This window comes from Sapajus apella, unplaced genomic scaffold (assembly GCF_009761245.1).
Source record: "Sapajus apella isolate SASKATOON/1434 unplaced genomic scaffold, GSC_monkey_1.0 scaffold76, whole genome shotgun sequence".
Classification (NCBI taxonomy): domain Eukaryota; kingdom Metazoa; phylum Chordata; class Mammalia; order Primates; family Cebidae; genus Sapajus; species Sapajus apella.
The window spans coordinates 5736101-5750103 of NW_022437016.1; the positions used below are offsets into that span (position 1 = coordinate 5736101).

General features: G+C 42.5%; 1 protein-coding gene across 4 annotated transcripts in view; it reads right to left on the reverse strand.

Moving 5' to 3' along the window:
• Nucleotides 1-14003, reverse strand: part of CDK5RAP2 (CDK5 regulatory subunit associated protein 2) — a 201128-nt gene that overhangs the window by 78302 nt on the left and 108823 nt on the right. For 3 of the 4 annotated variants that reach the window (XM_032251443.1, XM_032251442.1, XM_032251439.1), the window contains 4 exons: nt 11478-11578; nt 6375-6505; nt 4754-4863; nt 2229-2366 (listed from right to left, as the gene is read on the reverse strand). In XM_032251443.1, the coding sequence (XP_032107334.1) occupies nt 2229-2366; nt 4754-4863; nt 6375-6505; nt 11478-11578 (480 nt within the window). The remainder of the gene's footprint in view (nt 1-2228; nt 2367-4753; nt 4864-6374; nt 6506-11477; nt 11579-14003) is intronic. The other variant, XM_032251440.1, reaches the window with a different exon arrangement.

Consider the following 14003-nt stretch of genomic DNA (forward strand, 5'->3'; position numbering starts at 1 on the left):
AAAAAAAAAAAAAAAAAAAAGGTTGCTGGGGGGAGAAGGGTATATGAAAACAAATTTTATGCCTATTGCATATCCATATCTGTCCTTTGACCTACTAATTACACATACCTGGGAATCAACTCTAAGGAAAAAAAAAAAAACTTCTAAACACAGAAAAAGATTTTTGTCCAAAGACATTCATTTGAGAATCCAAGATAGTAAATCACTAGAATCAACCTACATGTCCAACAGCAATGAGGCAGTTAAGTTTCAGCACATTCATAAAAATGGAATAAGATGCTATGACATAATGGCAATTAGCAAGAACAGCAGACAAAGCTGCATTCCAGGAGAGGTGTGTGCATCCACATGTTCACACACATGAATACAGAAGGAACACTTCCAAACGTTAATCAACTATGTGCTCCTTTTAAAGTGACAAAATTAGTGGCAATTTATTCTCTCTGTTTTCCAAATGTTGGGGTAATGCTATGGGTTAATTAAATATTGGAGAGAAGATTCTGCATTTTAAAAATAAAAACATACTTGCTCTCCCCCCGCCTCCGTTTCTGATTTATTGGCTCCTAGAGAGCAGGAATCATGCCCAGACCCCACTCTGCAAATCATGCTGCTCGGAAAATGTTGTGGACAATATAAGCATTTCTGGTTTGTTCCTGCTTTGTTTCTCATCAAAAGAGAGCCATGCGTATTCCCAGAGAACTGCAGGCTCCGCTCTTTCCCATCTCACCCTCACCATAACTCCATCTACTCCCTCAGCTCAAAATTACAGTGGGCACATTACCTTTCCCATCCCATTCTGAGGGATGATGGGGAGGTGTGCTATAAAGAACAAGGCTATTCATGGGGAACATCAAATCGAAGTACAATATGACAAAAGACTCAACAAATCTAAGCTGGCTGGTGGGAAAAGGAAAAAGTCTTTTTCTCCAAAGGACATAATGGGACATTTAACAGATTTTTTTTTTAAGGGCAAATGAACAAACAAAACACACCATTTGTGTCTCAAATGAAGTTGAAGAATGCTGCCTCGGAGGAAGCAAATCAGACTTCTTTCTCCCTAAATGGATCCCAGATATTCTTGGTTTTCAAAATTATCTAGAGTCCTGGAGGATAACATCAATAATATACCCTCTCTAAAAGAAAGCAGATGGCCAGAGTGCAGCATAAATACCTTTGAGCATTTCCCACTTGGAAGGTAGGAGGGGACAGCTTAAGGTTGACAAATCTTTCCCAAGAAATGATGCTGCAATGAATGTGAGCTCTCCATTTACCTGGCACTCCAGGTAGAGCAGAAGACAACCCCAACCAGGAAGATTCCAGTTTCACACGTGAGGGACCCAAGTACCAAAAGGCCCTACTACTGCACTTCATCAGAGAACAGTTCTGGTCTTCTGAAACAATGCTAATACACGCATGAAGAAAGGCTCTTCCTATGGGAGAGTTAGGCCCAGCTAGGGGATGAAGAGGGAAAGAAACAACATCACAACTTCAGGGTCTTCCCATTGTGCAGTCCAGGTCCCAAACAGAGAAAATCAGAGCCAACAAATCACAAGGATCTGCACTGAGACCCAGAAGTCATCAAGGTGAAGAAGGCTTCTTTCCTCCTTTCCCGGGCGGGTTGTATGTATGTCAGTTTTTCAATGTTAATGTACTCATTAAGGCTGCATCCATGCTATTCCAATTATCTGGTTGGTTTGGAAACTCTCCACATCCCTCTGAGACCACATCGCTCATCCAGATGTGCCATCTGCAGCACAGGTCCCAGAGCTGGCCCAGAGTCAAAGCATCATAGTATATCGAATGTGTCCATGGAGACATGATCCGAACTGAGGAAGCCTGTGGACAGACCTGACAGCCTCGTGGGGCTCTCAACACCCAGCCCACAACAAAGGGAATTTCAATTAGACCTCCCCAGAAACAGATGCAGTCTTGAAAAACCTTTCGGGTTGTTATACATACATACACATATATAAATATATGGTTTGTATACATACATATATATAAATATATGGTTTCAGTTTGTTTTTTTCTTTGAGACAGGGTTTCGCTCTGTCACCCAGGCTGAAGTGTAGGGTGTAATCACAGCTCACTATAGCCTCAACGTCCTGGGCCAAAGTGATCCTCCCACCTCAGCCTCCCAAAGTACTGGGAGTGCAGGCGTGAGCCACCACACCAAGCCAGTTGTTATACTTTTGTAATTAGCACATGACAACAAAAATGTTTCTTACCTCTGTTTTTTCTGTAGATTCAAGTCTGTCTGGAAACCCATTTCCCTGGAAGCCCATGCAGGAGAGATCAAAAATGGTTTTCTTCAGGTGCTGGTTGTCTGTATACAGCTCCTTCACTAGCTGTAAGAGGTCACTGACCTAGGAGGTAAGAATGGGGAGAGGACTGTATACCCAGCAGGAGGCTTCAGCTTCCGAAGGGCCACAGCCTGAGACAGCCCTATTAAGCGACGCTTTGACACCACAGTCATGGGAAATCGGGCTGATTCTAGCCCTCAGGATATCATGCGCACAGTGGCAAAAAACACTGGCTTTAACACCTGGCATAACAGTATTCTAATCCCAGAGTCATCACTTACTTCAAGGCAAAAAGATCCTGGGCAAGCTGCACAATCTAAGCTCCAGTTTCCTCATCTGCAGAGTTACAGTGAGAACTGAGCAGGACTATGGTCACAGTGCACTAAAGTCCTGGCACAGTCTAACTGCCTCAATGACAGCTAATGCTATCTCTCCCTTGCACTTGAGACCCTCTGGGGGAAAAGTCTCCCAATGCTAAAGTTTCTGAAACTGTATCAGAGTCTTATTTTTCACCAATGACCTCCTCCTTTGTACACCTATCTGGCAATGCCAGTAATATTAACAGTTGTCAGTTCTAAAGCAATTTACAGCTACTAAAATACTCCTACGAGCTTTAGTCAATCACTCCTTGCCAAAATCCTGAGGAGGTGGACAGGCTAGTGTGTCTATCTCCGTTTTACAAGGAGGACATGAAATACAAAGATATTAACTGCCCGAAGTCCCACAGCTGGGGTGTCTGGAGAACTAAATGAGACAGAACAATGGCCAAATGTCTAACCATGTGGGAAAGAGCAGCTGCACAGGCAGAGCCGCGCCCGGGACTTCCAAGGCCAGACACATAAGGAATCGAGCAGACACTCAAATCCCAAAGGCCAGTAATTTTCGAAGGCTTCTTGATGGAAGCAATTATTAGCTCTTCAAATAACATGGAAATTCCCACCCTGAGTACACATATGAGATGTCCAATACATCAAAATATGAACAAAAATTGGATCTAATCCTCAAGGAGGTTCTGGTAGGAAAAACAAGACATTCTGGTTCTACAAACATTTACTAAGTGCCAACCCAGCGAACTACCTCCTGCCCTTACCACAGCGTCAGTGGACACTAGCAGCAGCTATTCTCATCTCTATTTTCATCTTTAAAAACGAACAGCTGCCGCCATACTTCTTGCCCTACTCCTCCCAAAAAAACCAAATTTGTATTATCCTTGCTATTTCTCAGCTCTGTGCCTTACACAGGCTGTTTTTCTCTTTCTCTGCTGAGAAAGTGGAGACCTGGACAAACTCCGAATTTGTCCTTCAAAACCCACTTCAAATCTCACTTTTGTTGAGAAGCTTCCCCTGATCAAGTGAGTTCACCCCTGTCCCATCTCCCACACAGGCAGTTAACCTCTCCTCTGCTACTTCTATGCCTTGTACAGCTGCCCATACAGCAACCTTGTACCTCACATTGCAATTACTTGCTTACATGACTATCTCTTCTATCAGAATATAAATTATTCCAAGACAGAAACTGAATCTCAGTCACACATACATGATTATTTTATAATAAACTATATAGTTTCACACTTCCTATTCCTAACAATGGTTTTCAGAACCTTGAAACACTAAGCCACTCTAACCAAGCCACTGATCAACACATTGAAAACCCTTTCCAGGCCAGGCATGGTGGCTCACGCCTGTAATCCCGGCACTTTGGGAGGCTGAGACGGGTGGATCATGAGGTCAGGAGTTCAAGACCAGCCTGGCAAACATGGTGAAACCCTGTCTCTACGAAAAATTAGCCGGGTGTGGTGGTGTGCGCCTGTAATCCCAGCTACCTGGGAGACTGAGACAGGAGTATCACTTGAACCCAGGAGGCGGAGGTTGGGGTAAGCAGAGATCATGCCACTGCACTCCAGCCTAGGTGACAGAGCAAGACTCTGTCTCAAAAAAAAAAAAGAAAAGAAAATCCTTTCCAGTTTGAAAGATCTACTGATCAAACCTGGAACTTTAATCATTCAAAATGCATCTGTTATTACCTCCTATATGTGTGTCACAGGCAATGGGAAATCGGAAACAAGTAAGACACAATCACTAAGTTTAAGATGTTCACAGCCTAGCAAGGAAACATAGACAAATAACCAGATAATTACAGATCGGTAAGAGAAGGACATTGATTTGGATTAGGTACAAGAAAAGAGGTGAACAACCTGAAGGAAAGGTGGCTAACTCTTAAACTGAGGGGCCAGAGAGCTTTTCCTCAAGGAGATCAAGGCTGGCTGAGTTCTTAGGCCTGAGGAGTTTATCAGACACGAGGGAAGGTACTCCAGGTAACGGACACAAGGAGGGGCACACACAAGAGGGGACAAGAAGGAAGGAAGAAGGGCCTTCAGAATCTTAGCCTCTCATCAGGAACCCAAGATACGACAAACAAAAGAAAAGCACTAAAAGTTAATAGGTCAATACCTTTTTCTTAAGCTCTTCTTGAGAAAAATGCTCCACTTGAAACCGATTGTTTTCTTCAAGGCAAATACTTAGATAAGATGTTTGATCACTATAAAATGAAAATGATTCTTCTGCCAAAAAAAAAAAAAAAAAAGTGAGGATTGGGAAGAGAAAAAGGATATCAGAAACAGATCCTCCCAAAGACTTATCCCTGTGCAATCCATCTGAAGCAATGTGAATGGGGACAGTGGATGGAAAGCAGCGTAAGTACGCAGAGGGAGCTGAAGGCACCACTTTTGGAGCAAAAATAATTTTCCCTTTCTCAACAGGCTGGTATTTCAATGTATAGTTTCATCTTAGGCTGTAGGTTTTCACTGTGGCCAACTGTGAATTATAATTTGCATATCAAGTATTGTGCCTGGAGACCATTCTGAATGGCACAAGCAAATGGTGATTTCATTTTAAATGAGGGACTGATTGTGTTTAGGGGAGAATGCAGAAAAATTAGATGTGACCCTCAAGGGTAGAACTCAAGGGAGATAAAAGTGTCTGATCTATTTTTGTACAGGCCCCAGACCCCTCATGGGAAACAGCACACTAAGTGCAGAAAGTGCCTGCTAGTGCTAAAATAAAAGTTTCTCTGGTCACCAATGTAAGGAGCTGCTTCCTTTGCAGCAAAGGTCAATTCTAATAGGAAGGGAAGAAGCGGGGGCAGGGAGAAGATATGTGTATTGAGCAAAGCATATCCACAAATAGTACCTCATTTAACACACAAACGTAAGAACTGATATATCTAAAATACAGTACAGAATACGAGAAAGAGCTAAGCTTAAAAGAAGATGCCCTGGCTCAAATCTGGGCACATCAGCCCCCAGCTGAGCCTTAGTTTCTTCATCTGTAAAATGAAGTTAATACCTACTCTACCTAATGAGGTGACATTGAGGATCACAGATGAAAAGTTAGGTGCCTAGCACTGTGCCTTGTACACCGCAGATGCTCAAGAAACGTCAAACCTATCACTGTTATCACCAATTTTTACCAAATGTGTCAGGCACTGGGCTAGAGATACAGAAGGGAATCAGATATTAACCCAGATTTTAAAGGGCTCAAGTTCTACCAGGTAAGAGGGTCAAATATTAATATTACTGTGATGAGTCCAGAAAACCTAAGTCCCACAGGACCCTCATCTTATAGGGAGGGAGGGCCTTTAATGCACCTACAATGCTACAAACAGTGCTTCAACCTGAAACAGTGTCTCACCCATATGTCTGTGCAGTCTTGGGCTCTCTGCAGTAGGTGCTGTGGTGGCAGTACTCAGATGTTTTGGGCAGTGAGGGCTGCAATCCCCAGAAAAAGGGGATTGCAAGGGCCCAGGGATATCTGGAACTAGAAGTATCAAATGATGCAGAAAGTAGCAGAGGTACCGCGGAAGCAATGCTGCACCGGACCTTCTGCAGAATTAGTACAACTTACTGGGCTCTTCTACTAGAAGGCCAGCATCAACATGGTCACCACAAAAAGGCTCTCCAGACTAAACCCCGTGTATGTTTCATCCCTCAACAAATATTTAGGACTCTCCTGAAGTTCAGTCCATGCCCTCCAAGTGGAAAAACCAAAGAGAAGTGCGTAGAAGTGTGTGTACCTTCCCGCCTCCGAATTTCGCTGATCTGCTCCTCCAAGGTCTTTCGCAAATTCTGATAAGACAGCACATCCCATTCCAGTTGCTTCCGCAGAGCAAAAATGTTGTTTAACTCAGCTTGCAGGTTGTTGATACTTGGTAAAACAAGACACCAGAAGTTTTAAAACAGACCTATTTGTACTTTTAGATGCAAAGCCCAGAAAACCTTCCCGTGATTTTTATGTCATTTGTGGTTTTTTCTGGTTATAAAAGTAAATACAGGTTTACTATAGAAAATTTTAAATACAACAGTATAAAGAAAACAAAAATTATCACGCTCCTACTACCAATCTTTTCCCCTATGCATAATTTACATGGCTGTAATAATACTAGACATACAATTCTGATGAGCATTCCTTGTGTCATAATTCCCTATAATTTTAGAAATTGTTTGCAAACATCATTTTTAATGACTGTATAATATTAAACCAGGTGACTGTCTAACCACTTACTTTAATTCGTCCCCTATTAGTGGATACCTGGGTCATTTCCAGGTTTTTGCTATAGGCCTATCTAGGTGAAAATAATTTAATTCTCCAGTCCAGAATGTGTCTCTGTTCAGAACAATGCCCTGAAAGGACTTGGGTATAGAAAGGGAGGCTCCCCAGGGCCTGGCGTTAGTTGGGCACCTAGGCCTCAGAAGAAAGGGAGACAGAGGACTCCTGTTATGTTATTCCCCAAAAAAGTCAGAATGGAAGTAAGGATGTGGGACAGGTGGGAAGAGACAAAAAGGAAGAGTCAGTCAACGATAACAGGGAGAAAAGGACTAATTTAGGGGCCAAAAAAAACTCAACTGTGGTGGGTTAACCACTCAAAAATGAACAGTATGAATGGATTTCTATTCTGGGAGAGGGAATATAGTGCTGAGCTGTGCAGGGAGCTTGCACGGACCAGAAGCCCAAAACCCAGAGAGGCCAAGAAAATGCACACCTCCCAGAACCTGCATTAATATTGGGGAGCCCTGTGCAATAGAACTTTCTCCATTGATAGAAGTGTTCTATATCTGCACTGTCAACCACAGTAGCCACTAACTAAATGTGCCTATTGGGCATTTGAAATGTGGCTAACGTACCAAGGAACTGAATGTTTAATTTTATTAAATTAAAAGTAAGCTTAAATGTGAAAAGCCACATGGCTAGTGGCTACTGAACTGGACAGTGCAGATCCATAAGAAAGGCTGTGGACTCCTACTGATGTGCAATTGGCAGAGATCTGACCACTTAAATCCAGCTCTCAGATGAACATGGAGACCCCAGCTGACATCTGAATAGCATAAATAATGTTTCACTGTGCATCTCTGTGCTTAAAGCCTTGTTTGACATCCAGGTTATTTTCTTAAGAAAGATTCCCAGCAATGCAATTACTGGGTCAAAGTATATGAACATCTTTAAGACTACTGAAACACATTAACAAATCAGAAAGGCTCATTTTTTAGACAGCAAGAGAGCTATCATTCTCCAACCAGCACCTACAGTTCCCTAAAAAGGTCCATCAATGCCATGAAATTATCTGCAAAAAGGTACTTATATGTGGATTTTTCTAGGGAGAGGGCCTATAAGCTTTCATCAGTTTTTTCAAAAGGGATCAATACCCCCCGAATGGTTAGGACAATTGCTCTAAATATGTGTGCCAGACTCCTCAAAGAAGCCCCGCTTCTCCTTCAGAGACTTCCAGCTACATCCATCGAACTGCACACATAAATCAACACACATTGGAAGGAAAATAAACCATCATGTCTAATCTTCTATGCTTGCTGCTTTGAGGACAGTTCATTGTGAAGCAGTCTTCACGCAAGGGAAAGGGCCCTACTAGCAACTTGTACCTAGTTCCATTTTAAGGCAATCATAATGATCAATTTGTAAGGCTGATGAAAAACCTCACAGAGGTGTCACAGCACAGCACTCGCTTGGATGCAGTGGTACCGCAGAGGCATTTAACCAAGGGGAAAAAAGAGACTGTTTTAGCAACGCTCCTGCAATTAGGGCTGGGGAAAGCTAACGGCTTCACTCCCTCTTCCATTTTCTGACAGGGTGAAAAGTACACAGCTGCTGTTCCTGTGTCTGTCACTTATGTTTTCCCAACTTGAGAAGCTTTCCAAGGTGTGAGGAGTTGAGAGAACAAAAGGTGCTTCACTCAGGAAGAAAAAAAAAAAAAAAACCCTTCTTCCTGGAATTGGGGCAGGGCAGACAGGAGCAAAAATGAGGCGTCAGAGGGACCCAAGCTCAAAATAGCACGCCACCACTACTGAGCAAGCCAGTTCATCTACCCAAGTCCTGATTTCCTCATGCAAAATGGGGGTAACAATACCTTTGCTTTGCAATTGTTTTGAGGAGTAAATAAGATGTTATGTGGGAAAGACCTTAGGACAGGGCCTAACACATGTGAGATGCTCTGCAAACATCATTTCCTTCCTTACACGTACTCCAACAACTCCCATACAGAAGATAGTATTTATGAGCCAAGATTGCTGATTTTCATGAGTTACAGCAATGATTCTCATCTGGAGATGATGTTGCCCCCACCCCGCAGGGGACATTTGGCCATGTCTGGAGACATTGTTGGTTCTTCAAACTGCATGGGAGAATCAGGTGTGCTGACCCTCCCATGATAGAAGCCAGGGATTGCTAAACATCTTACAAAGCACAGGACATGTCCTCATAACAAAAAAAATTATCCAGCCCCAAAAAGCCTCATACTGCTGAGGCTGAGAAACCCTGAGTTACAGGGAAACTGTGCTAGTCCTCAAGATTGGGAGTGCACCGGCAAGAACCTGGCTGGGGAGCCAAGGCGACCCGAGCACTGATAATCCTTCACTGCAGACACAGTGTCTTAGAATGCACATTTTCACTTCTGTAATTTGGGGATAATCCGCTAACTTCTAAGTGCTGCTGTGAAGAATTAATAGTAAAAGTGAAAGGATCAGCCACATTCTTGCTCATGGTGAGTTTCCTCCCTTCTTGCCCTCCATTTCCAGTTTTAATCACAGTACCTCATCTGTCTCCAGGGTCATCCACCTTTCCTGCCAATTTCCAGAGTGAACAGTGCTAGAGTTACAGAAGGGAGCTCCATCTTCCTTAGCCCACATACTGCCCTCTGGATATGCCAAGGTCTGAGGATTCAAAAGCCCCCTGCAAACTAAGTTTACACATGATGGAATACTGAGACATATGTAAGCTTTTCATGTTGTTGTTATTCTTAAGAAATCTTACTAATTACTGAGTGCTTACTATATGCCAGGAAGTATTGTCTTTATTAAGACATTGTCCTCTCTAGTTTCAACACAACCCTGTAAAGTAGGTAGATATATAAGTAGGTAGGTAAGCAGGCAGACCAGCCAATCTCAATTTCACAAACACACTGAGGCTCAGGGTGAGAAACTACTTCCCGAAGAGCTCAGGGCTGCTGAGTGGCGGAGCTGAGAAGTGGACTCGGGTCTATCTCCCCCTAAATGTATTACAAGTCTGAAGATGAACAGGAAACCTTTTAAGAAACCTTGTTAGTCATGGCCCTGACCTGCCTCAGTCCCATCCAAGTTTTCATTCATTAAGAAGGAGCCTGTGAAACTTGGAGCCACTCATGAAGCTGAGAAGACTCAAGGGCAACCATATCCACCCACAGGGCCTCTCAGTACCCAGAATCAACCTGGCTCCCACCTAGAGAAGCTGCACCATTGAAAGGAAATGTGTCCGTTCCCTCTATGAGTTTCCACACATGACTCAACCCCCTGCTGTCCCCTCTTCAGCAGCATGTTTTTGTTTTCCCTAGATTCATTTCCAATGAAAAAGCTAGAAATTATCTCATAATTTAGAAGATCAGCATGGCGGGGAGGGCATTCCTGAATAGAACATTCCTGCCTACTCTGTACCAGCCCCAGAAAGCAGAGACAGTAAGGTGGGATCCCTGCCCTGAGGAAGCTCCCAACACAGGTGAGGAGGCAGAGCAGGCACAGACAGTGACACAAGGTGACCTCCCAACACAAGGCAGAAACACAGAGAGGCAAGTGTTCTGGGGATTAGCTGGGTCACCTGACAAGGGTAACATTCAATCTATATTCTAAAGGACTGGGAGGAGACAAAGTAGGGGAAAGGTTGGGAATAGAGGGGTAGGAAACACAGGTGAAGATACAGGCAGGAACACGCAGCCCAGGGAACAATAAAGAGCTCACTATGGTGAGGGCAGAGGGCATACGAGAGGGAAAAATGAGGGGTGATTCTTCTTTAACTTTTTATTACAGAAAATTTTAGACATATACAAAAGAAAAAACTAACTACTATAATGAACCTCTCCCCTATCTACATGTACCCCAGTCCCAACAATCAGAGAGCCAGGGCCAATCTTGTTCCCCACCCACTTCCTCAGCTTCTGCACCATTTGGAAATGAATTCCAGGCATCGTATCCTTTCAATTGTACCCATCCCACTGTGTAAAGAGATGATTTCTCAATGTGAGAACTCCCTGAGGCCAACCCCGCATGTACAGATATGTACAGAGCAGGACAGCTGCCTATGGACATGGAGCCAGAAAGTGGGAGAGCCAAGGCTAGAACAAGGCCTCTAACCTAGATTTGGCTCTCCTCGCCACACTTGCTGGCAGCAAATCATTTCAGCAATTCTGCAGGGACTTATTTGAGTCCCAGGGTTCTGTCACTTGACATCTGTGTGACTTTGAGCAAGTCACTTACCCTATCTTAGTTTTCATGACCTTATAGAAAACAGGGATAGCATTATTATCACTTCATAGAATGGCTGTGAGGATCATATGAGATAATACACATGGAAGCATTTTCTAAATATATAATACAGTATTTTTAAAACCTGAGTAATCATGATATTTTAATCATAACTTTGTTGCCAAAAATTAGACACTGCTTGACAATTCTTGATAGAAAACAGGTACATCTGACTATTAAATAGGGCAATCACCATCTAAGCTTTAAAAGCTCCATAAGCAACATGGCAGGACTTTGCTGCCTTAGAGATCACCAACACTGACTGAAAGGGGGCGGGTGTGTGTGTGTGTGTGTGTGTCATTTACATGTGTGATGTCCAGACAGAAGGAAACGCTCACCTGTCTGATTCCTGCAGAGATTTGACCAGATGCGTATAGATGTCCTGCTCTTTCTTTAAGACCTGAATCAGTTCTTCATAGTCTGATGATTGTTTCTTTTCCTGGAAATGACAATGAACATGTGACATTAAGGGAAGAATTTTTAAAGAATACATCCTTATATTATGCAAACAGATGTAGCTAGTCCCGGATTTTAAAACCAAACGAAGGTGAGGCCCTGTGCCTAGCTCTGGCTCAGGCCACAGTCAGAGAGCACCACCTTCTGGAGGAGTGGGGAATGACTGCCCATCACTCACCCCAGAACAAAGCTTGAGAGCTGAGCTTCCAACAGCTGCTAGGAAGACGCATCAGTTACGGGATTAGCCCATCATGAGACTGTCACCCCTCAGAGTTGCTGGTCATCATTTTTACAACACTACAAAAAAATGTCTTTCCATACTCACTGTTGCTCCAAAGAAGAGAAATTCACAAACCAAACCTGGCACTGGGGACTAGGGACTTAAGAGTCACATACAAGAGGTCAACTGAGGCATTCTTGGGAGGCATCCAGAACAGGGTGATGATGAAGAGACCTGAGTTGGATCTCTGCCACTTACTAGAGGTATGATCTTGGGTAAGTAGCTTAACAAACCTCTATGAGCTTCAATCTCCTCATTTATGAAATGGGAATGTCATTTTGTGAATTCACATTCGCAAACGTGAAACGTTTTAATGTTCAAAATTTGATTCTGCCACTTACCAGTTCTGAGACTCTGGGAAGTTACTTACTGGGAACCTTGGTATTCTCACCTATAAAAATGGTGGACAACTGCCACCACCTTATGGAGTTAAGGAGTAGATAAAAGATAACCTGTGTATGTAAAGAATCAGAAATACCTGGAGAAATGGCGATTCCCATATTAGGAAAAGGAAAATCAGGAACAATGAAAGATATGTGTATAGCATTTTATTGTGGCAGAAAATGAGGAAGTGCTTATAGAACAGTGGCTGCCAGAGGCTGGTGGGATGAGGATATGGGAGACGCTGATCAAAGCAAACAAAATTTTAGTTATACAAGACGAATTCATTCTGGAGATGTAATGTACAGCATGATGACTATACGTAATAATACCCTGGCCAGGAACAATGGCTCACACCTATAATCCCAGCACTGCAGGAGGCCAAGATGGGAGAATCACTTGAGGCCAGGAGTTCAAGACCAGCCTAGGCAACATAGCAAGATGCCATCTCCACAAAAAAGTAAAAAATAAAAACATTCTCTGCGTATAGTGGCATGCGCCTATAGTCCCAGCTACTTGGGAGGCTAAGGCAAGAGGATCCCTTGAGCCCAGACGTTTGAGGCTGCAATGAGCTGGGATCATGCCACTGCACTGAAGCCCAGGCAACAGAGCAAGATCCTGAAATAACAAACAAGCAAACAAAAAATACTGTATTTAATACTGGAAATGTACCAAGAGGGTAGATCTTAAGTTTCTTCATCACAAAAAAAAAGTAATAATGTGAGATGATAGATACGCCAATTAACTTGATTATGGTGATCATTTCACAATGTATATGTTTATCAAAACATCTAGTGTACCTTATATATATCCAATTTCAAGTTGTCAATTATAACTCAAAGCTGAAAAAAATTTTTTAAAGAAATGCTTAAATAATGATAGTATGTTGTCAAAAAGGACACACATACAGTTTGGAAAGGCTTCCACAAGCCAAATCTGGGATGATCTGAGCACTGAAATAAATAATGAGAGTAATGGTTTATACCCCACTGATAGTAATAGATTATAACCCACCAAATAAAATAGGAATTCGTAAATCCATACTGATATGAATGGGAGGGAAAAAGAGCAGGCTTTCCTTTATAGAAAAATGATGAATAATAAATGTACAAAGAATGATGTCATTAGAAAAATCACCCTTTGCCAACTAACATAGTAATAAATAATTCAGCCAAGAAACATAAAAGAATGCTAAAACTAGTAGGTAAAAGTTTCAAGATCAAGATATTTACACAGACTCAAAACACTTCTACTAAAATACTTATTAAATACAAAGAGAAAAAAGCATAACTAGACAGTCAAGACACCTGGCAGACACTAACTTCATAAAGTTATCAAAGTTAGCATAGCCAATAATGGGACAAATCCAATTATGTATCACCAGACAGGACACAATGAGAAGACACAGCGTCACTACCATGATATTCCTGCCAAAGATGCATAAACTGAACCTAATCAGCCAAAAAAAAAACACCAGAGAAACAACCCAAACTGAAGGGACATTCTGTAACATAACTGGCCTGGGCACTTCAAAAGTGTCAAAGTTATGAAAGTCAACGGAAGATTCTGGAACTGTTCCAAACTAAAGACTAAAGTATCAAGACTATTAAATGCAAGGCATTTCTAATAATCCTGCATAGGATCCTTTTGCTGCAAAGGATGTTATTGAGACAACTGATGAAATGCGAACGAGTCTGAGGATTAGAAGATAGTGATGGTGAAAATTAGTCCAGGTTAATTTCCTGGT